This window comes from Onychomys torridus, chromosome 12, assembly GCF_903995425.1.
Source record: "Onychomys torridus chromosome 12, mOncTor1.1, whole genome shotgun sequence".
Classification (NCBI taxonomy): domain Eukaryota; kingdom Metazoa; phylum Chordata; class Mammalia; order Rodentia; family Cricetidae; genus Onychomys; species Onychomys torridus.
The window spans coordinates 1222177-1243308 of NC_050454.1; the positions used below are offsets into that span (position 1 = coordinate 1222177).

At 43.0% G+C, this 21132-nt stretch overlaps 1 protein-coding gene across 1 annotated transcript in view; it reads right to left on the reverse strand.

The window, feature by feature from the left end:
- The window catches only part of Parl (presenilin associated rhomboid like), a 28892-nt gene extending 8040 nt beyond the window's left edge, over positions 1-20852 (reverse strand). Inside the window, exons 1-7 of the mRNA XM_036203508.1 lie at positions 20672-20852; positions 14874-15069; positions 14343-14483; positions 9521-9569; positions 3424-3519; positions 2174-2323; positions 1314-1384 (exon numbers count right to left, since the gene is read on the reverse strand). Of these exons, the coding sequence (XP_036059401.1) occupies positions 1314-1384; positions 2174-2323; positions 3424-3519; positions 9521-9569; positions 14343-14483; positions 14874-15069; positions 20672-20790 (822 nt within the window). The 5' untranslated portion in view covers positions 20791-20852. The remainder of the gene's footprint in view (positions 1-1313; positions 1385-2173; positions 2324-3423; positions 3520-9520; positions 9570-14342; positions 14484-14873; positions 15070-20671) is intronic.
- Between the last annotated feature and the right edge of the window lie 280 nt (positions 20853-21132).

Below are 21132 nucleotides of genomic sequence, written 5' to 3' on the forward strand. Positions count from 1 at the left end.
AAACTCTGATAAAAGCCACGGAAGGTGGCACATGCCTACAATCCCAGCACTTGGGCAGTACAGGGAACAGGATGAGGAGCTCAAGGTCAGCCTTAGCTACATGAGTATGTTTCAAACAACCTAACAAAGCCCTTGCTTCCAAAATATAACAAGAATATTTGACACATTCAATAAAAACGTTAATGAGCAAGGATAATTCAAAGATGATGTGTGAGGAACAAACATGAAATCATCAACATTACTAGCTACTGGGAAAACAAAAGTCCCGACCAGGCCACAGCTGTGAGCGGGTGAAGACGTGGACACTGGGCTCTCAACTCTGCTGGCAGGAAAGTACAGAACACTGCGGTCAATGTGCTGCCAGTCTGTAGGTTCTGAAACATTAACATCTGTACCGTATGATCTAGTCGTATGACACGAAGAATGAAAGCACATGTCCACACAAGGGGCTGTACACAAAATGTTGGTTTGTTTCGTTGCTTGAGACAGGGTCTCAGCATGTAGCCCTTGCTGACTCTCTATGTAGATCAGGTTAGCCTGGAACCCACAGAGATCCACTTCCTCTGCAACCCAAGTGCTGGTATAAAGGTGTGTGCCACCATGTCTGGCCTAGTGACTCTGTCGAGGTGGTGTCTGCCCAGTGAACACTCTGACATGGCCTTGACTGGAGGGCACAGTAGCAGGCTTACATGTGCAATGAGGATTATCTAACCCTAGAAGGGCTCTCATTATTCTGACATACTCTTCCCAATATGTACTATATTCCAGCAAGAACATGCAAATGACTAGCAGTTCAAAGCTACAGAGACAGGCTAGGTGTGGCGGTGCACACCTTTAATCCCAACAGTCAGGAGGCAGAGGCAGGCAGATCTGTGAGTTTCAGGCCAGCCAGGGATATACAGTCAGAACATCTCAAAAAGACAAACAACAAAACAAAAAAAGCAGGAAAGAACTAGTTCCACCAAGCTGTACTCTGTCCTCCACACACAAGTCCCAAAGCACCCACGTGACACACACAACCAACTAGTGTAAAGTAGAAAATCTGCAGTCTGAAAATTTCAGTTTTACAAATTTGTACATTCTAAGTTTGACAAAGATATGTCAAAGGAACTGTTTCCATGTCAATTTATTCACTTTTTACTGTTACACTGATTCTGTAAGACATAAGTCAACAGCAGGCTGAGAGTATATGAAAGCTGTATTCATTTGCAACTTTCTTATAAACATAATCATTCCTCAGTGAAATTTAAAATTGGATCAGAAAATATTTATATTGGATACACTTAAAAAAAGAAAGAAAAAGAAATACTTACTGCACCAAGTGAAGGTCCGTATCTTCCTGTGGCAACTTTACACACATAACTGACAAAATTGGAAATGACACCTATGAAATAAGCCACATTTCAACAGCTTCAGTACGAAAGGTACTGGTTTCCCTTTGGCTGGACTGGTGGTTGAGCCAGGGCCCTCTGCACACCAGGCTAGCCCTCCACCACGGCACCCTGCCCCCAGCCCTTCGTGTCTGTATTGTAGGCTCTGTTCCACAGTGACTGATTTGTAGTCCAGGGTGGCCTCAAACCTGCTATCCTCCCGCCTCAGCCTCCTGAGTGTTGTGCTTACATGCTGTGCTCAGCAATAGTGTAAGGTTTGTTTCTATTTGGATCAATCTAAGGTTGCCAAGTACGAACCCCACCCTACTATGACTTCAATGTCCTGAATGTGGTGTCCTTTCCAAGATCCCATACACAACTTACTGAGTGACATACGGTGTCTACTTTACCTCTCAGTTATCATTTTCCCAATATACAACAAATGAGACAGATGGCTAAGACAGCTGGCAGGTCTGGAAACCATCATCTAGAAGATGGCTGATCTGAACTACCTACCAAACCAGGGCCCAGGGAGATAAAAATGTGATGTTTAAGCAGTACTCTATTCCTGAATCTCTGCTCTGCTAATTTAAACCAAGCAACCCCAAGTAATTATTGTGAACTATCAGATGAGAAGCAGGGAAGGAATAATTCCATTTGTCTGTGATGCCCTTCTCTACCCACAACTGGATACACAAATCCATCCTGAGTATCTGCTGTGTCCAGAATATCACTGTAGTTATTCCTCTGTCCTTCTGCAGAGAAGTGAGGCTTATAACCAATGTTCTCAGAGTAGTCATTACCTGCAGACAGGTACACTGCCACAAACTGCTCTTGACCCAGGATGTTCACGATGCTGGATGAGAAGCTCCACAGCACATACATGTTTGCTGCCATGTGGAACAGGGAGAAGTGGCTGAACGTCGACAGCAACATTGGAGAACAAAGAACCTCTGCGAGAGAACAAAGAATCTGGTAACATGCAACACAGGGCATTAAGATTTTCGTTTTAAGCTTGTCTATATTATTGTTATTAAGCCAAACCTAAGAATCCAAAAGAATCGGTTAAAAGTTTAAATAAGACTGTTCAACAGAGCATTTTTTAAAAAGATTTTTTTATTATGTATACAGAAGAGGGCGCCAGATCTCATTACAGATGGTCGTGAGCCACCATGTGGTTGCTAGGAATTGAACTCAGGACCTCTGGAAGAACAGTCAGTGCTCTTAATCTGAGCCATCTCTCCAGCCCTTAACAGAGCATTTTCAAAGGATAAAAACTACCTTAACAAATGTTTCTATTTAGTAAGCAACCAGTGAACATTCAAAGCAACTTGTCTTTATCACTAAAGCATGAGGAAATTATTTCAACTACAAACACAAAATTACATATATTTTCCTCAAAGAATAAGCCCACAGTGATTTTAGATCTTAATTTAAAATTTTTATTTTAATTTTATTTTTTTAATTTAAGTGTATAGGTACTTTGCTTGCCTGTTTGTATGTCTGTGTGCCTGGTGCCCAATGTGACCAGAAGAGGGCAATGGATATCCTGGAACTGAGGTTCAGGCAGATAGGAGACACCATGTGGGTGCTGGCAATCAAACCTGGGTCCTCTGGGGAAAACAGCCAGTGCTCTCGACTGCTAGACCATCTCTCCAGACACAGATCTAATTTGTTTTGGACACTTTTTTTTTCCCTCACTGTGTAGTCCTGGATACCCCACAACTCTCTATGTAGACCAGGCTGGCCTCAAACTCAAGAGATCCTCCTGCCTCTGCTTTCTGAGTGCTGAGATTAAAGGTTGTTCTGCCGCACCTGGTCCAGATCTTAAAAAAAGAAAAGCACCTACTATGTGTAAAGTACCTTTCAGGTCTCTGGGGATTACAGCAAAGGAGAGACAAAGTTCTTGTCCTCAAGGAGCTTACAGGCTTTACCTCTGTACTTTGTGCATAATTACTGACAAATAACTCATTCTTGTAACATTCTGATTAATATAAAGCCTATTTTCCATATTATTTCTATCTCAACATAAATTCACACAAGTTAGACTTACTTGATGCTGGGTTGGATGTAAAATATCTGATCATGGTTCGATGCAGCGATGGCACCCTCCATAGGCAGAATACTAGAGCATTTGCAGCTATGATGCCTATGACACAGAATTGAAGACGTTAACGTAAGAGCTGACAAAGGCCGATCCCGTCCACCTGACGTCCCTGCCACAGCTGCATGAGTGGACTGTGTATTTGGTAACGGGTAGTAGGCTGAGGAACACAAACCATGCCAATGCCTTCAAAGTGTCAAAAGGGTAAAAATCAGAGGTTTTGTGGCTTTAAGAACTGGCTCCCTTTTTGAAAAGTTTTTATTTACGGTGGGCTGACACACACAACTTTCGGGGTCACTCTTGCCTTCCTTGCTGCCCCAGGAGCACTATGCCTTCTGCTGTGTTGTTGTGAACCCGGGCTGGCTGACCTGCCAGCTTCAGGAGCTTCACCTGGCTCCAGGCCCAACTTGTTGTGGAGTGCTGACACACCCAGCCTCTCACAGACTTTCCCTGGTCCTCACAACTCAGGTTGTCAGGCTCAAGGGGGCTAACTGGGAGGCTAGCATGCCCACCCCCCTTTTCTCAGACAAGGTTTCTCTATATAGACCTGACTGATCTGGAACTCACTCTGTAGACTAGGCTGGCCTCAACTCACAGAGATGCCCCTGCCTCTGCCTCCGAGTGCTGGGACTAAAGGTGGGCACCACCATACCCAGCTGAGGCTATCATCTTTACACAGAGTCATCTCCCTAGCCCAGGAGCTTTCTTCACCCAGATCAATATTTTTCTCCTTCAGAACAGTTTACTCTTCTCAATAAATAATCAGATCCATAATTATTGCTTGATAATGGCCAACCCAGAAACAGAGGCAGGAGGACCACAAACTGCTAGGGACAAATACACAATATGGAGGCAGTGCCTGCCCCAAGGGACCACTTCCTCCAGCAAGGCCCCACCTCCTAAAGGTTCCCTAACCTCCCTACAGCACCACCGCCTGCTTGGGACCAAACACATGAACCCCGGAGTGACAGCTCACACTCAAACCACACCTGGTCAAAGCCCAGCAGGCGCCCCGAAAGCTGGAGAGGAGAAGTACTCTTCTTGGGGTTGTGTTGCAGAATACCTGTGTACACTGTAAAGATGTGTCTCTGCCTAAGGTGCTTTCTCATTGGTGTAATAAAGAGCTGAAGGCCAGTGGCTAGGCAGGAGAGGACAGGCGGGGTTTCCAGGGAGAGAGAGGAAGAGGGGAGGAACCAGAGACTCTGAAGAAGTTGGACATAAGGCACAAACCAGAGGTAACTGAGCCATGTGGCAGAATAGAAATTAATAGAGACAGGTTAATTTAAGTTATAAGAACTAGTTGGAAAAAAATCCTAAGCTAAGGCCCAGTTTCCATGTTGTTATTGGGGAGCTAGAGGTCCCACAAAAGAAAGTCTGACTACATTTTAAAAAGCTTGTTACAATTACCATACAATGTAGGGCACATAAATCCACACAAGGGCCTGAAAAAGCTGAGGGAAAAAAAAGTGAGTAAGTAGGCTTAGTGCTCATGGCTTACAGAGACTCTTAAGAGCTACCGAGCATCTGAATGGGGTTTATGAGCAGCTGACAGCCCGTCACTTGGTGGAAGGAGACTAGGCAGAAATGTCTACTACAGCATGGACCCAGAAACTTCCCAGCTCTGGGGCAGATGGACCAGCTCCAGGCCAGGGATCAGGCATGAGGCTCCACCATTCACAGACTCAAAGTGGGCAGAGGCTGACCATCCGCCTGTTATTTTAAGGTTCGGCTCGCATGGTCAGAACACTGTACTAGTGTGCGGCTGCAGGCACTTAAAAAGTTAGGTGCAGACTGAGTAAACCTCTAAACAGATATAGTATGCTTACAAATGTACTTAGATGCTAAAGAAAAAAAACGAGTATAAACAGTCATAAAAATAGCCTAAAAATAATAAAGTCTTTAAAGAGAGAGTAGAGTAATATAAAAGGAAAAAGCCACAACACGATGGAAAATACACAGGGTGTCTGGATCCTGTATGGTGTTTTGTTGACTTTAAATTTTTGAAATGCTGATAAACAAAAAAACTATAGCTGCTGAGAAACACTGGATTATGGAAACTGCTCAAAATGCTATTTTGAGAATTGTACATGAATTTCTAAACAGTCTTATTAAATAAGAAACGCAGAGCCAAATACAGGGGTGATAGTGAAGAGGTCAGAGAAATAGTAGATAGCCACGACTAGCCTGAGCTTACCACCACACCGCAGCTTCCCAAGAGATTCTTCCTGTGTAACCTGCGCCTTTATTGCCTTCCCGTTCTGCCTTCTCATTGGCTCTAAGCCCAGCCACATCACTTCCTCATCACTGCCTGTCTATACAGACCTCCAGGTCTCTATGGTTGGTCCTGGGATTAAAGGCATGTGTCACCATGCTTGGCTGTATCCTTGACCACACATTCACTCTGCCTGCCATGTGATCAGATTAAGGATGTGTGCCACCACCGTCTGACTTCTGTTTATGGCTCACTATGACCTCTGATCTCCAGGCAAACTTCATTTATTAACATACAAATAAAATATGTCATTTCAGCACAAATAAAATATCATCACAGAGAATGTCTTAACTTCAGAATGGGAGTCAGAAAATACATTGCATTGGGGAAAAGGTTTGCTTTGTTTCAACAGGAAACAAAAAGCTATGGATTTCATCAAAACTAAGACCAGATTCGATCAGGAGACCTTCTGGCTACAGACCTGAAAAATAAAACAAGAAAAACTACAAAATAGGTGATATAAAAGCAGATGCCTTGACATGGGAATAGCTCTATCACTAGATGAGACATGATAAATCTTGTTGACTACAGAGTCCTCAGGACTTATTATTACAAGCCATCCTTTTATATCACATGGATAGAGGTTTGGTTAAACAGTTCAAAGAAACTTAAAAAGTTAACAGATGCTTTTTCCCTGTTCAAACATAAAGCAAACAAAAAAATCATCTTTAGCTGACTTGTGCACACCGCACATTCCATACGTATGTTACTCCAGATATATCTGTAACCTTTAAAAGTTTGTGTGTTTTCAGAACAAAATGACCAGATACCAATGAAGACAAACAGCCCAGGTGATCCAGCCTCAAAATGCCTCTGTGGCAGTTTCCTCAAAATTCTACAACCAGGCCAGGCGGTGGTAGCGCACACCATTAATCCCAGCACTCGGGAGGCAGAGCCAGGCGGATCTCTGTGAGTTCAGGCTAGCCTGGTCTACAGAGCGAGATCCAGGCCAGGCACCAAAACTACACGGAGAAACCATGTCTCGAAAAACAAAAACAAACAAACAAAAAAAATCTACAACCAGAACAACTTCAAAGCTCCTAGCTGAGCTTTGGTCCAGCCTCACAGACTATCCAGCTAGGACTTCAGACAAGCTCTACACCTTCCCATCTCACAGAGACTAAACAAAAATATAATACAGCTAGTTCTCCCAGGACTTGACCATTATCCTCATTTTCTCAGGGTCCTCTGGAGATGCCTAGAAAACATGACACCCACATTCCCAAGAGATGAGGAGGGTGGTTTTGGGTTGTTCAATGGGTTATGGATGTTTGTCATAGTTTAGGGGGGTTAGTTGCAAGTTGCTGTTGGTCATGGTCAGGAAAAAAGCTGAACAAAGGAGATTAGATGCAGGGATCTCTTTCTGAAGGAAAAAGGGGGTTTAGTATAAAATGGTGAATTGTTGAATCTACTTTTGAACTAAAAAACAACCACTTGTCTCAAATATTTTACACTGGTATTGATACAAATTTAAGGTTATTTTTGTTATATGTAATTATGTTTTTTTGTTTAAGGCACTGTACCCATGCAGCTCATTTAAAAATGTAAAGTTTTAGTTCTTGAAAGCTATTTAGAATAAAAAAGAAAGACAAGTTAGTAGTTAGTCATCTATAGCAATCAAACTTCTAGTCATGTTAGGTCTGTTTTCCAGGTGAAACAGTGCAGAGGGCCGTGGGAGTAGACAGCAGGTGACAACGAGTATTTAACAGGTCGACCCACCAGATGAATAACTCTCTGATGGGGAGCCCCACTTGGCGAAGTCATGGGGTTACTGACTGTGGATGACTGGTTGCTTATGTCAGTAATTTGTTTCACTATGTGGACCAGCCTGACTGAACTCAGAGATCTGCCTGTAAAGGTGTAGACTCCAAGCCCAGCTGCGAAGAGTGGTAATGTCTGAGCCTGGGCCTTTTCTTACATTCACTGGGAGAAAGCCTTATGATGCTCAAACATACATGGCAAGCATCCGTGAACTGCAATGAAGAGCCGAAGGAGGGCGGGTGAGACGGCTCTGTGCTGTGAAATCTGACAGCCTGAGCTCAAGCCCTGGTCACACACAGTTTGGTGACTCCTGACAGCTGTCCTCTGACCCCCACATATGCACAAACAGACGTCATTTCGGGGGAAAAACAAGAGAAAATAGTGCAGGTCTGCTACCCTAAGGAAATGTTGTGAATTGTGGTTGCTTTTGGAGAACAAGCAAACAAAACACATTAATCTCAATGGAAACACATCTTTCTATAGAGCTCCTTTAGATTAACTATTTATTAAGACCATACTGCTGAATCAGTTCTACAACCCTGGCTATGGCAACTTGAGGTCTTCCTCCACTGACTGCTCAACAGACCAGCTGCCACTGCTCAGGGTGCTGACATTTACCTTCAAGGCAGCTGGTGTTATTTCTCAGAAAATGGCAATGAATTCAGAAAAATAAAAGTGCTTCCTAAAGGAAACACGTCATAAGCTTCTAGAATACATCAGGTTCCAATAAAGTGAGGAAGAATTAACCTTCATATAGAAGAAAGTCTTAATTAAGAAATATAAACACCCTTCTATCTACCAAGAAGTTAAGGGAAACAGTGTACCAATAAATATAACCCTGTTGAGAGCAATTAGTATCAGGCTACTCTCTAGAAATCATGTTTACTATGTATGTAACTGTACAGAACTTACAAATCTATTTCCTTGAGTTTTTTTTAAGTCCATAAACTATTATTATAAAACTGTTAACTTTGAAATATTAGGTGTGTCTTTCCATAGAAATGTAGAGAAGAAGCAAGTGTGTGGTGGTGCACACCTACAATCCTAGTCCTCAGGAGGCAGAGGCAGGCAGATCTCTGAGTTCCAGGCCAGCCTGGTCTGCAGATTCATCTCTCACCCCTCCACTCAGCGGAGGAAAGCAGCACAAAATAAATCACCATGGACGACATGACCACACACTCACGTTTAAGGGAGCCTTCTGCACACGGTTTAGTAGGCAGGTTAAAACTCACCTCTAGTGTACTAGCAGTTTGACTTCAAAAGGTGTTTTCATACATTTTATACGTGAACAAGATTCTCAAACAATTAAAGGGAGAAAAGTTCTCTCTAGAAACCAGTCTCTGTCCACAAAATAGAAACAACTTCCTTACAGCCAGCTCAGAAAGTAGAGACCTCTGTGACCTGAGCAATGTCTCCTTTGGCTTGTTTTCTGTACTCCAGGCTGGCCTCAAACTTGTTATGCACCCTTAAACTTCTGATCTTCCTGCCTCTACCTCCCAAGTGCTAGGATTACAAGCATGTGCCACTTTTCTGGGTCTGTGCAATGCAGTAGTTGAACCCAGGGCCTTGCTAGGCAAGCACTCTATCAACTATGCTGTATCCCAGCATTTCTTCATTTCCTTGATGGGGAAATAACAATTACCCATGAACTATTTACAAGCAGTATTGTTTATTTGGTCAATATAATGTTATATACAAACTAGGAAAGTGATCCAGAACATCTTGAAAACATTTATACCAGACTTTTTTGTTGGTATTGGCAAGACCTTTTGGTAATGCCTTGCTATAGAACACAGCCTGGCCTTGAACTCTTTGTCCTTCTATTACAGATGTGGGCTGTCATGCCCAGCTCCACACTATTTTATACTATTACATAGGCATGTAGATACAGAGACTCCCTGTCTCCTAAGCCACCAGTGAGCACGGTATGAAAGCCATTGCCTGTGACATACTGTACCTTTTGTTCTGATTTCTCTTCCCTTGAATGGCTAAAACGTGTAAGCTAACACAAACCTGTCACAGTCCGCTGGCCATCACTTAGGCTATTCCACCACTTGTTAATCTAAAACAGAAGGAAAATTGCATATAACTCTATGTGAAACACTTCAGACTAAGGGGAAAGGCGGTGCTTTTTCTTAGGACTGAAACTATTTAATAAAAAGAATTCTCCACCAAACAAAACGTTTTTCTCTTATTACATAATCTTCAGAATTCTTTAAAGTAATTGTGGCTGTGACCAAAAAAACCTATCAACCCAAACTTATCGACTGCTATGATGCCTTTGGTCACAACACTGTTTCTCAATTTTAATTTAGAGGACCGGAAACTTCTTTAACAGTATTAATTTCATGTCTCTTAAGTATCATGATCTTTTATAATTTTTAGAGAAACAGTTTACTGTCCTTGATAGTAACTAATTTCATCCAATTTCAGTCATCTCCCTTGTTCCCACACAATTTTCATTTTAACATTCCTCCTACTGAAAAAATCTTTTAACAATTCCCTAATTACAGGTATAAATATAAAGAAGTAACTACAGACATTTATTATTGAACTCCAGATTCTGCCAGAATGAGATAATAAAGGTTAGCTGACAGTGTTGCCGTGAGGCCTACCAAGAGTGAAGAACAGAGTCACATTATAAGATGTAGGAGGTAAGGTCCTATCAAGTTTAAAACTGTTACCTAAGACCTGAGTGTGCTGGCAAAAGGCTTTAATGCTAGCATATGGGAAGCAGAGGCAGGCAGATCTCTGAGAATTTCAGGTCAGCCTGGTCTACATAGTGAGTTTCAGGACAGCCTGGACTACACAATGACACTGTATCTAAACAAAACAAACTTTAATTTAATTTTTAAAAAAAAAAATCTAACTAAGGGAGCTGGAGAAACACTTACTTCAAAATTATGAGAACTGAAGTTCATTTCCCAGCACTTTTATAAAAAGTCCCACCCGGCGGTGGTGGTGCACGCCCTTAATCCCAGTACTCGGGAGGCAGAGCCAGGTGGATCTCTGTGAGTTCCAGGAAAGGCACAAAGCTACACAGAGAAACCCTGTCTCGAAAAACCAAAAAAACCAAAAACAAACAAACAAACAAACAAACAAAAAAAGTCCCAAGAGATCCAATACCCACTGCTGGCCTCTGCCACCCCCCACAGCAGACACACAGACACACACACACTCACGTGGCATACATTGAACATATATTCACATACTCTCTTCATGTGTGCTTATATACACACACAAGATATATATCTTAAAACAAAACAAAAAAACGTAAGACAAAAGTTACAACCAGGCACAGGGCATGGCATCATGGGCCTGAAGCCCCAGTTTTTCAAGGGGCTGAGGAGAAGAAATGCTTGAGCCCAGGAGTTGGTGGTAAGCCCGAGCGACAGGGAAAGACCCAGGTCAAAACAGAAAGAAGGGGCTGGAGGACTGACTACTCAGTGCTTAAGAGCATCAGCTGCTCTTAAAAAGGACCTGGGTTTGATTCCCAGCACCCACATGGTGGCTTACAACCACCTGTAACTTGGGTTCCAGGGGATCCAGTGTCCTCTTCTGAGTTCTGTGGGTACCAGATATGCACATGGTGCACATACGTACAGGCAGGCAAGGCATTTATACACATAAATCTTCAGAAAATGAAATCCGAACTATACTTTTCACTAAAACTGCCACTTTTTTCCGAAAGAGTCATTCTCACTGTTAAGGCCTGACTCCCTGAATGAACACTCAGAGATAGCCTGCCTCTGCCACCGCACCTGGGGCCACGGTTTTAGGAACCAAATATGCTGATGGCTTCTTTCCAATAATCTAGGCAGGGAAGGGAAAGGACATGAAAATGAAACTAGCCATGAGCTGGGAACTACTGTTTGTACATTAACAGGCTTCTTTATGCTATTCTCTCTACTTCTCAATCTGAAATGTTTCCCTGACTAAAATGTCTAAGTAAACACTACTCTAGGGTTATGATGCGCCTGGCATGCACAATCCTGGGCTCCATCCCAGCACACAGAAAACACTGTGCTAGTTCACACCTATCAGCCCAGCTCTTGGGAAGTGGTAGCAGGAGGATTAGAAATTCAAGGTCATCTTTGTGCACACAACAAAGTCAAGGCCAGCCTGAGCTCATATTTGAGATCTTGTCTCAAGAATAATTCTAATTATGAAACTAAACAGTGGAAAGAAACTCAAGACTAAAAAGGAATGACACATTAGTATGTATGTGATCACATTTCTGTAACTAACTGAGTCCCCAGAGCTGCATGTACAGCAGTGCAAACCGGTTTCTAAGAATCTGCTTTCTAACTTAGAGCTTGCTCTGTCTTTGAAGCTTTCCTCAAATTCCAGAACTCAGAAATTTTCAGGTACCAGGGACAAAGGCCCATGCTTCTATGCCAGGTTAGGACTTCCTCTTCCATATTGTACTCATAATTGTTTCAATTTTCTTTAATGAACATAGATTTTAAATACCATAACCTGATAAGATAAAAAGGGAGATTATTGAATCTACTTTTAAAAAGGAACTACTTGTTTTAAATAGGATACGCAATGAAAATATTTTGTCTGAATCTGTCAAATGTTAATGGACTAGACATTGTTAATGCAATTATTGTATATATTTATTGGATATAGTTTTTCTTGTATTAGTTATAAGCTTTTTAAAATTTAGACAAAAAAAGGGAAATGTGGTGATATTGTGTCCGCCAATATATTGTGCACCTTAATAAACTTGTCTGGGGTCAGAGAACAGAACAGCTGATAGATACACAGAGAGGCCAGAAAATGGTGGCACACACACCTTTAATCCTAGCATTTCAAAGGCAGAGATCCGACTGGATCTCTGTGAGTTCAAAGCCACACTGGAAACAGCCAGGCATAGTGACACATGCCTTTAATTCCAGGAAGTGATGATACCAGAAAGGTATTAAGGCTTGAGAACCAAAAACTAGAGCTGGTTAAGCTTTTAGGCTTTTGAACAGAAGTTCAGCTGAGATCCATTTGGAAGAGGACACAGAGGCTTCCAGTTCGAGGAAATGAGATCAGCTGAGGAATTGGCAAGGTGAGGTTAGCTGTTAGCTTCTGTCTCTCTGATCTTTCAGCATTCATCCCAATACCTGGCTCAGGGTTTGTTTTTATTAATAAGACCCCTTAAGATTTGTGTTACAATAACCTACTATTTGCTTAACTGTTATTAAAAGGAAAGCTATTTTGGACTAAGGCTTTATATACATATCCCATATCATTTTCAACATTTTAAAGCACCATAGAGGTGGTCAGCAGTTGAGCATGCTTGCTAGACTTGAGTTCAGTTCCCAGCACTCCTGTCAGGTGCAGCTCACACCCCCTGCAACTCCAGCTCCAGAGGATCCAACGCCCTCCTCCATCCAGCCTCTGTGGGCACCTGCAAATATGTGGCATGCACATCCATAAATAAAGATAAATCCTTTGGGGGTTGGAGAGATGGCTCAGCAGTCAGGAGCACTGTTCTTTCAGGACCACGGTTCAATTCCCAGCACCCACATGGTGGGTCAAAACCATGTGCAACTCCAGTTCCATGGGAATCCAGAACCATTCTTTTCCTGGCCTCTGAGGGCACTGAACGCCCATGCTGCACAGAAACACATGCAGCCAAAACAACAAGACTCAGAGGCCAACAAACAAACAAACAAAACCAGATGATTTGCTGAGCCTGTACAAGGCCCTGAGTCCAGCCCCTAACACTATGAGAGGTGGGAGTGGTGCTTGAAAACAAATGGATATGGAATCAAGTGTGCTACCCATGGCCTCAGTACCCAGTATGTACTGACAAGTAAAATACTGTATCTAGAAACTTTAAGAACTTGACTAAGAGGAAAGACGACCATTTCATATACAAAGTAAACACAGTTCTACAAGCTCTGAATCTGCACCTCCTTCTGGTATTCCACCCTGAAGCCAGTCAGAACATAAAGCAGTGGGATTTACCAGACCATAAGCACCATGTCAGAGCAGTGTTTTACAGCCCACGTGATGGCTGTCTATAAGGCCCAGAGGCACATGCCTCTGTGTGTGTGTGTGTGTGTGTGTGTGTGTGTGTGTGTGTGTGTACACATACATATATACTTTTTCAGCCCTGTGATCCTGTTACAAACTAATTTAGCAGGGTGAAGAAAGTGAACACTGGCTACTATAGCAGGGTTAGAAAGAGCCCCCAACCTTTTTTTAACTCTCTGTGGTAACTCTTGACACATGTAAGTTGAAAGACAAACTTGTAATGAAGTCAATTACAACACTGCCTAGTAAATGCCCCTTGTGCTTAAAGGACACAAAAGAAGGTTATGTCTTCAACTTTCTATCTGTGGATGGAACGCTGCCACTAAGTAAGGACACTTTCTAGAGTCAGGCCTCAGGAGGTAAGACACTTGCTGGACAAGTCAGACAACTTGAGTTTGAGTCCCAGAACCCATTATAAAAACCTGGGCATGGTAGCACATGCCTTTACTCACAGCATTTGGGAAGCAGAAGTGGGTGGATCTCTGAGTCCCAGGCCAGCCAGGATTATAGAGTGAGACTCGGTATTTAAAAAAAAAAAAAAATTCTGTGACCTCCATTTGAATACCACAGTACTCACTCATCCCCACCTTTCTCCAACACACACAATAATAAAAGTTAAAATAAATAAAAAAAGAATGCTTTCTTTTTTTTTAAGCTGAGGATCGAACCCAGGGCCTTGAGCTTGCTAGGCGAGCGCTCTACCACTGAGCTAAATCCCCAACCCCTAAGAATGCTTTCTAAATAGTCAGACTTTTAATTTGCAGTTAGGTAGAATAAAGAAAGCAATGTTTACTCTCACCTGCTTTCTGAGGTCTCCTTCCTTTTGTGGCCGAATGTGATCCAACCAGTCAGCTTTTACACCATCAAAATAACTCTGGACCCTGGATTTCAGTGATTCATATTGCCAAATAGCAGCTGATCCAAATGCACAGCCTGTGAACTAGAGAAAATATTTAAATAATCTGAAAATGAAATATGTTTCCCAGATAATATTCCACCTAGCACAGTAAAACCTAGCATGTTGTTTTATAGTCAAGAGTCCGGAGGCCTGTTTCCAGCAACAACTCTCCAGATAAAATAAAAATACTAACTTAGTGCCACTTGAAATGCTATATGAAACAGGAAGCCCATAAATGTCTTCCTTAAAGCTCATACAATGGGACCAAATCCTGAAAGCAATTATTGGATTCACTCTTTAATCTGAATTCACCTGGCCAGCTTCCCAGTCCCACTGAACCCCACCCCTGTTCTTACAGGAAGCTGCCCAGGGTAGTACTCGAACACAGAGCTGGCAGGAAGCTAGGAAAATACCAGTGGTGTGAGCTCTTACCCCAACAGTGAAGAAGAAGGGCTTCACGAGAGTTCTTATAGGGTAGGGGGAAGGGTAAAAAACTGTCTCTTCCAGGGGCGGGATCAAGGCACTTCTCTTGTATGCTTCACCACTCGACCCTTTGTCTGGCCTTCGCGGTTCAACCTTCCTTGGGGCTTTTCTAAAGCCACAGTTTTGCTGAAGAAATAAGTTGAACCTGTGGAGGGTGGGTAGGTGTCTGATTAGAAACAGTGCATCTCACAAACAGTAATCCCTAGGAACCTCCCCTTGGCCTGAGTTATATTCATCTCGCTTTATAATAATCCAACAAGAAGCAAGACGCCTAATCTCTAGTAGGCATCTTTTTTTCCCAACGTAATAATTTTATTGAGTTTCACATAATACACCCTGATCACATTCACTCCCCATTTCCCCATGTCCACATTTCTCCCTTGTCACCTACCCCAAAGAAAAGGAAAGAAAGAAGGAAAGAAAAGAAAATACACCAAGTCCAATTTGTGTTGTCCATATACCCACTGGAATGGTCAAACTCCCAGGCCCTTAAAGAAAACTGAGTCCTTGCCCACCCAACCCCCTGCCAGAAGCCATCAACTGTGAAGAGCTACATTAGGTAGGTATCCTTAATCCTCCCAGGAAAAATAAAACACAAGTAACAGTAGGTTAGAAAGTACACCACTGGGCTACTACTTTGTACCAATCACAAAAATAACTCCTCCAGTCTCCCTATGAGTCCTGTTGTCTGAGAAAAAAAACTACAGACATTGTGAACTGTTTCTTTTTGTTTCTATTTTATTTTTTGTGTGTACTCATACCCACACCCCAAGGTTAGAGGTCTCTTCTACCTAGTGGAGCCATAAACTGCCAGCCTCAAAAGCATAAAATAACTTTGCTTTGTTTGAATTCTGGTCAGTTTCCAAAAGAAACATTTAAGTGTGTTATCCTTGCAACCATAACTATTTCATTTGATGCGTGTTGATCATTATGAAGTGATGGATTCCTCCCACCTCCCCGCTTAACTCACTGTTTTAGGGACACCAACCAAACACATTCAAAAAGGATCTTCTTGTTTCAGTCCTTATTAACTTGGCCTTCTCAAAACATCTGACACTACCAATCACAGCCCCCAGTCCCAGCTTCTGGGAGTCTGTGCTCTACTCTTCAAACTGACCTTTCCTACTGATGGCTCTATTCTGGAACTCCTTAGAACAGACATGCACTCAAAGGCTCTAAGTTCCTTCATCTATGCAAACTCAATCCATGCAAGTTCCTGAAGTACATTTTTCTTCTGCTGCCATTCCCATCACACCCTAACAGAAGGCTAAGGAAGAATAGTGAGTTCCTGACTAGTCCAGGCTACACCTGAAGGTCCTGGTTTTTTGTTTTTGTTTTAAAAAAAAAAAAAAAAAAAAAAAGGAAGGAAGGAAGGAAGAAAGAAAGAAGTCACCCTCTTTCCCACATGCTATGTGCTACATACAATATGCAAAAAAAAAAAAAAAAAAAAAAAAAAAGGAAAAGGAAAATAAGGTGAGGGAACCAACATGTAAATCAGTATACCACTTGACTTACGTGCATGCTCAACCCCACCCAACACAGTACAATCCAGGGAGTGTAGCACACACCTGTAACCCCAACACTCAAGAGATGGAAGGAGGCGGGACTGCTACACTCGGAGTCTGAGGTCCCTCTCAGCCACATGAGACCATGTGTCAAAATAAAGAAACAAAGCTCTTTGTTCCTAGTCTAGTCCCCTCCTTCATGCTTGGATTACATTTCACTATTTGATTTCAGAAGATTATCCATTTATTCTACTAATGCTAAGGCTGCCCTAAGTAGCTCTGCACTCCCTTCACTGATAACTCTCGCCTTCAGTATGATGTGTCATATCATCTGGAATTTTGGCTAAATGAAACAAATACATATCACTAGTTTCTGTCTGTCTATGACACACACATCCTTCTCCTTCTGGCTTGAATAAGGATCTAATACCTAAAACTAGAGTAGTTATCTTTAAAGCCAAGAGAAAAGTCAAGGGATTTACACTTACACCTTAACATCTTCGAACTACAGAGCCAAGACAGCAGCTACTTCCTTCCCTCAAACACCTTAGGGAAGTAACTACCATTTATCTAAACTGCCATCAGTTTTTTAGTCAAATGCATCCCTAAATGATGATTTAAAAAAAAAAAACAAAAACAAAAACAAAAACAAAAAAAAACCCTTTATTTTTATTTTAAATTTAATTGTGTGGATGACTGTTTTGTCTGCATGTGTGTCTGTGCAATTCATGTGTACCTGGTGCCTGTAGAAGCCAGAAGAGGGTAACAGATTTCTAGGACCAGCATTATAGGCAACTTGTGAATCACCATGTGGGTGCTGGGAATTGAATCTGGGTCCTCTAGAATGTCCAGTGCTCTTAACCACTGAGCCATCTCTCTGGTCCCAAAAGCTTTGTTTTTATGTGTATGAGTTTTGCCTGTATGTATGTTTGTGTACCACATGCATGCCTGGTGCCGACAGAGGCTTGAAGAGGGTGTTGTATCCCCTGGAACTGGAATTCCAGACAGTTGTAAGCCACCATGTGGGTGCTGAAAATCAAACCCAGGTCCTCTGCAAGAGCAGTGAGTGCTCTTGACTGCTGAGCATCTCTCTAAAACCCACCGATTTTAGAGAGCAAAAGTAACTCTAATAAAGAAAGTGGTAAGTAATTAAGACAGGTGATGCCACTTTGGACCAAACCAGAGGATCATTACCAGAGTGCATTCACTATACAGACCTAAACTTGTAGTCCAGTAAGTCTATTGATTTCTCTTACTGGATCAGGAACTAGAAAGGACATGAATCCAACAGTTTAAATGTATCAACCATCCTTTCTTCCTTTAAGATAGGGTCTCACTGTGGCTTAGGGTGGTGGCCCTTTAATTCTTGACCCTGGAGTCTCAGATTCCAAGTTGTTTGTTTTGTTTAGTGTTTTTGTATATGTGTATGAGTGTTTTACCTAAATGTGTATCTATGTACCAAGTGCATGTCTGGTGCCTGAGGAACCCAGAGGAGGTGTCAGATCCCTTGGAATTGGAGTTATACATAGTTGTGGGCTGCCATGTGTGTGCTGGGAATTGAATCTGGGTCCTCTAGAAGAGCATCCAGTGCTCTTACACATAAACCATCTCTCAAGCCCCAAAGGTCAAGCCCCAAGGCTATAACTTTAAATAGAAAACTCATATCCATGTATTGTTGGCTAAATGATGAGGTTACAAGTAATTTTAATATAAACTGTTTTCAAGCCTGTGAGTATAAACACAACTTAAACATACATACAGGTTGGTACTGTTATGATTAACAAAGTTGAGGAGCAATAACCTTGTACTCAAAAGGAGAGACGTGTCTAGACATGGTTAAGAATCACTCCACTTAAAAACAAGTTTTGGAGGGTTGGGAGGAATTCTCCGTATTTTGTTTTGGAGACAAGAGTCTTGCTATGTAGCTTTGCCTGGTGAGGAACTTGCTATGTAGACACAGCAAGCCTTGAATTTGCTGGGATCTCTTCCTGAGGGCTGGAAACACTGTCATGAGCCATCAGGCTTGGCTCTTTATCAACTCTTAAATGCCAAGATTGTTTTCTTGAAACACATCTCGAGTTAAGAGAGTGAAAAGAATGAGCCTGACTTACTACTTTGTTGAGTATCTTTCCTAATTTTTTTTAAAGGCTGTCATTTAAACCTAACAAAAGTAACCCCCACAGAAGTGCCAAAATCAACTATTTGCTTCCTTTGGATTTCATTCAACTGGAAAATTATGCAGGTTTCTACTTTCAAACTTGTTAAGTGCCTAAATGATTTTTTGTTTCCTGAGAAAGACTAAATAATAAGTACTTGTGGACTACTGAAATCTTCTGTCATAAAATATAACATCTTACATTCCTATAAATATGGAAACAATTTTTGGCAGGTGCCTTGGGACTTTGTATTTTTATAGGCCTTTGTATCATCACACAGTGTTTGTAAAATGCAAATTCCTAGGCCCTCTTTAGAGCCACATGGCTCAGGTCATTCTGCATGCTAACTTTAGAACCTCAGCAACTCAAAACAGACTAATAATCACAAAGAACTCCTATTCCTTACTAAGTCTGTACTTCAGGAGACAGGAGAAAAGCTAGTACTTCAGGCTCACCCACATTCTGGCGACGACGACGACGACGACGACGATAATGTCATTTTCAAAGTTTCCATATAAATCATTAATACCACATATATGGGGGGGGCATTGAGACAGGGTAGGGTCTCAAGCAATCTTACAGTCCGGATTCTACCATCTCCACCTCCCAGGGGCTGGATTACAGGCTTGAGACATCATAGGGGACTATACTGTTTTGAGGTCTATGTGTGTGGCCTTACTAGAGATTGTGTATGCTAGACAAGCACTCTACCAATCCCCGGGCTTTCCTAGAGGCCCCTCACTAATGAAGGGAGCTCTCTTTGCGCCTTTTCCCAAAACTATTACAGCCAATCAACAAGATCACTGAAATCTTTAGTCACCTCCAATTAACCAGCTCCACCTGTTTTTGTTTTGTTTTTTCTTTTTCCTTTTATTAATAACATGATCTTATGCTGCACAGGCTGGCCTCAAACTCCTGATCATCCTTACAAGCATGTCAGACCACACCAGGCTGTTTAAGATTAATGCCTGAAGAACACAATACCCTGTATCGTGGAAACTTCACTGTAGGCTACATTGCATGCAACTTTTTCCGTAAATGCTGATAAACCTCACTCCAGGGAGCTTACAAAAGAAAGAAGAAGAAAAAAAGCCAGGTTCTTTCACTTTTATCATCTTCCTGATTCTGATTTTGGGTGGTACCTGGGAAACGACAGAGTCTACAAACAGTCCAGGTGACTTTTAATTGTTTTTAATGCAGGCCTTCCCCAGGCTCCAACTTAACCATCCTCCTACTCCAGACTAGTGAGAGCTGAGAATGCAGATCTGTGCCCACCTCAGGTGAATTTTAAGATCGCGTGGTAGCTTCACCATGCTGAATCTTAATTATTTGCCACTAGCTAGCCCACAGGTTGATAAGATTCAAGCGTATCATCAAATTGGGCAGAAATTGCAAAGTTGAAGTCTTTCGTTGAAATTTCAAAGTCAAACATAGTTCTTCAACTGCAGAATTCCTCTTAATTACACTTACTGTAAAAGCGGCCGACCTGAAAGGCCATGTGCGTCCCACGCCAGTGTAAGGATAACTTTCTTTCCAAAGCCATCAACTCTTCAAAGGAAAGGCCTCTCGGGCCAGTATGTATTCTCCCGACTCCGTGCTTTCTTGAATTCTTCCGAGCGCTTAAGAAGGCACGCTGTGGTGGAACACCAGCTTTACCAGCCACAGGAAACGAAATCCGACTTCAGCTACCCTACCAGCTCTGCAACTACTTGACTAAAAAGCGAGTTCAGTATGTTTTCCTCTCAAGAAAATGACCCGGACAAGCCCGATTAACCCTCATTAGTTAGTTCCCCTTTCCACCACGTCCCTCGCAAAGACTAGGAAAGACACCGCGGGCTTGGAGACCCGGGCTGGGCTCGGCCAGCCACCGCGCACCGCCGGAGCGACACCCTCAGGAGCGAGAGGGAATGAAGGACAAGGAAACGCGTGGCGGAGAAGAGGCAGCTCCGGGGAAGAACTCGTCAACAATGGAGCGCCGGAGAGCCGGAGCCCCGGGCGGCCGCCGCCGCCGCCGCCGCCGCCTCCCGAGGATGCGCGCGACCCCAGCTCACGGGAAAACCGGGAAGCCGGAAGCGGCAGCCATTACCTGCGTCCGAGCAGCCGCGGGGCCTGGGCCGCAGAGAGTTCCGGGCAGCCGCCGCCCACTGGAGGCGCCCACGCCTGACCGCAGCCCCAGACTCGCTGTGCCCAACCTCGCAACGCCATCTTCCCAACCTCGGCCCCACCATGGCCCGACCTTGTTGACCCCAGCCCCGGAACCACTTCCGGGGCAAAGGAAGACCACAGAGCGCGGAGAAGCAGCCTAGAGCGCCACCTGGAGGCGGAACCAGTTCCGGCCAGCAGCCTCCTCTCGGAAGAGCACCTCCCGGGAAACCCTTGGTGAGAATGGCTGGGGAAAATTTGAGCATTTGGGTAACGCTGAGTATCAGACACCCTCAGATTATCACATTTAATCACAAGACACCGTTTCACAGTGCTTCCGAGACTCCGAGAGGTGAAATGACTTGCGTGTCTAGAGCTTGTCAACTTGTCCTGCATCTTACTACT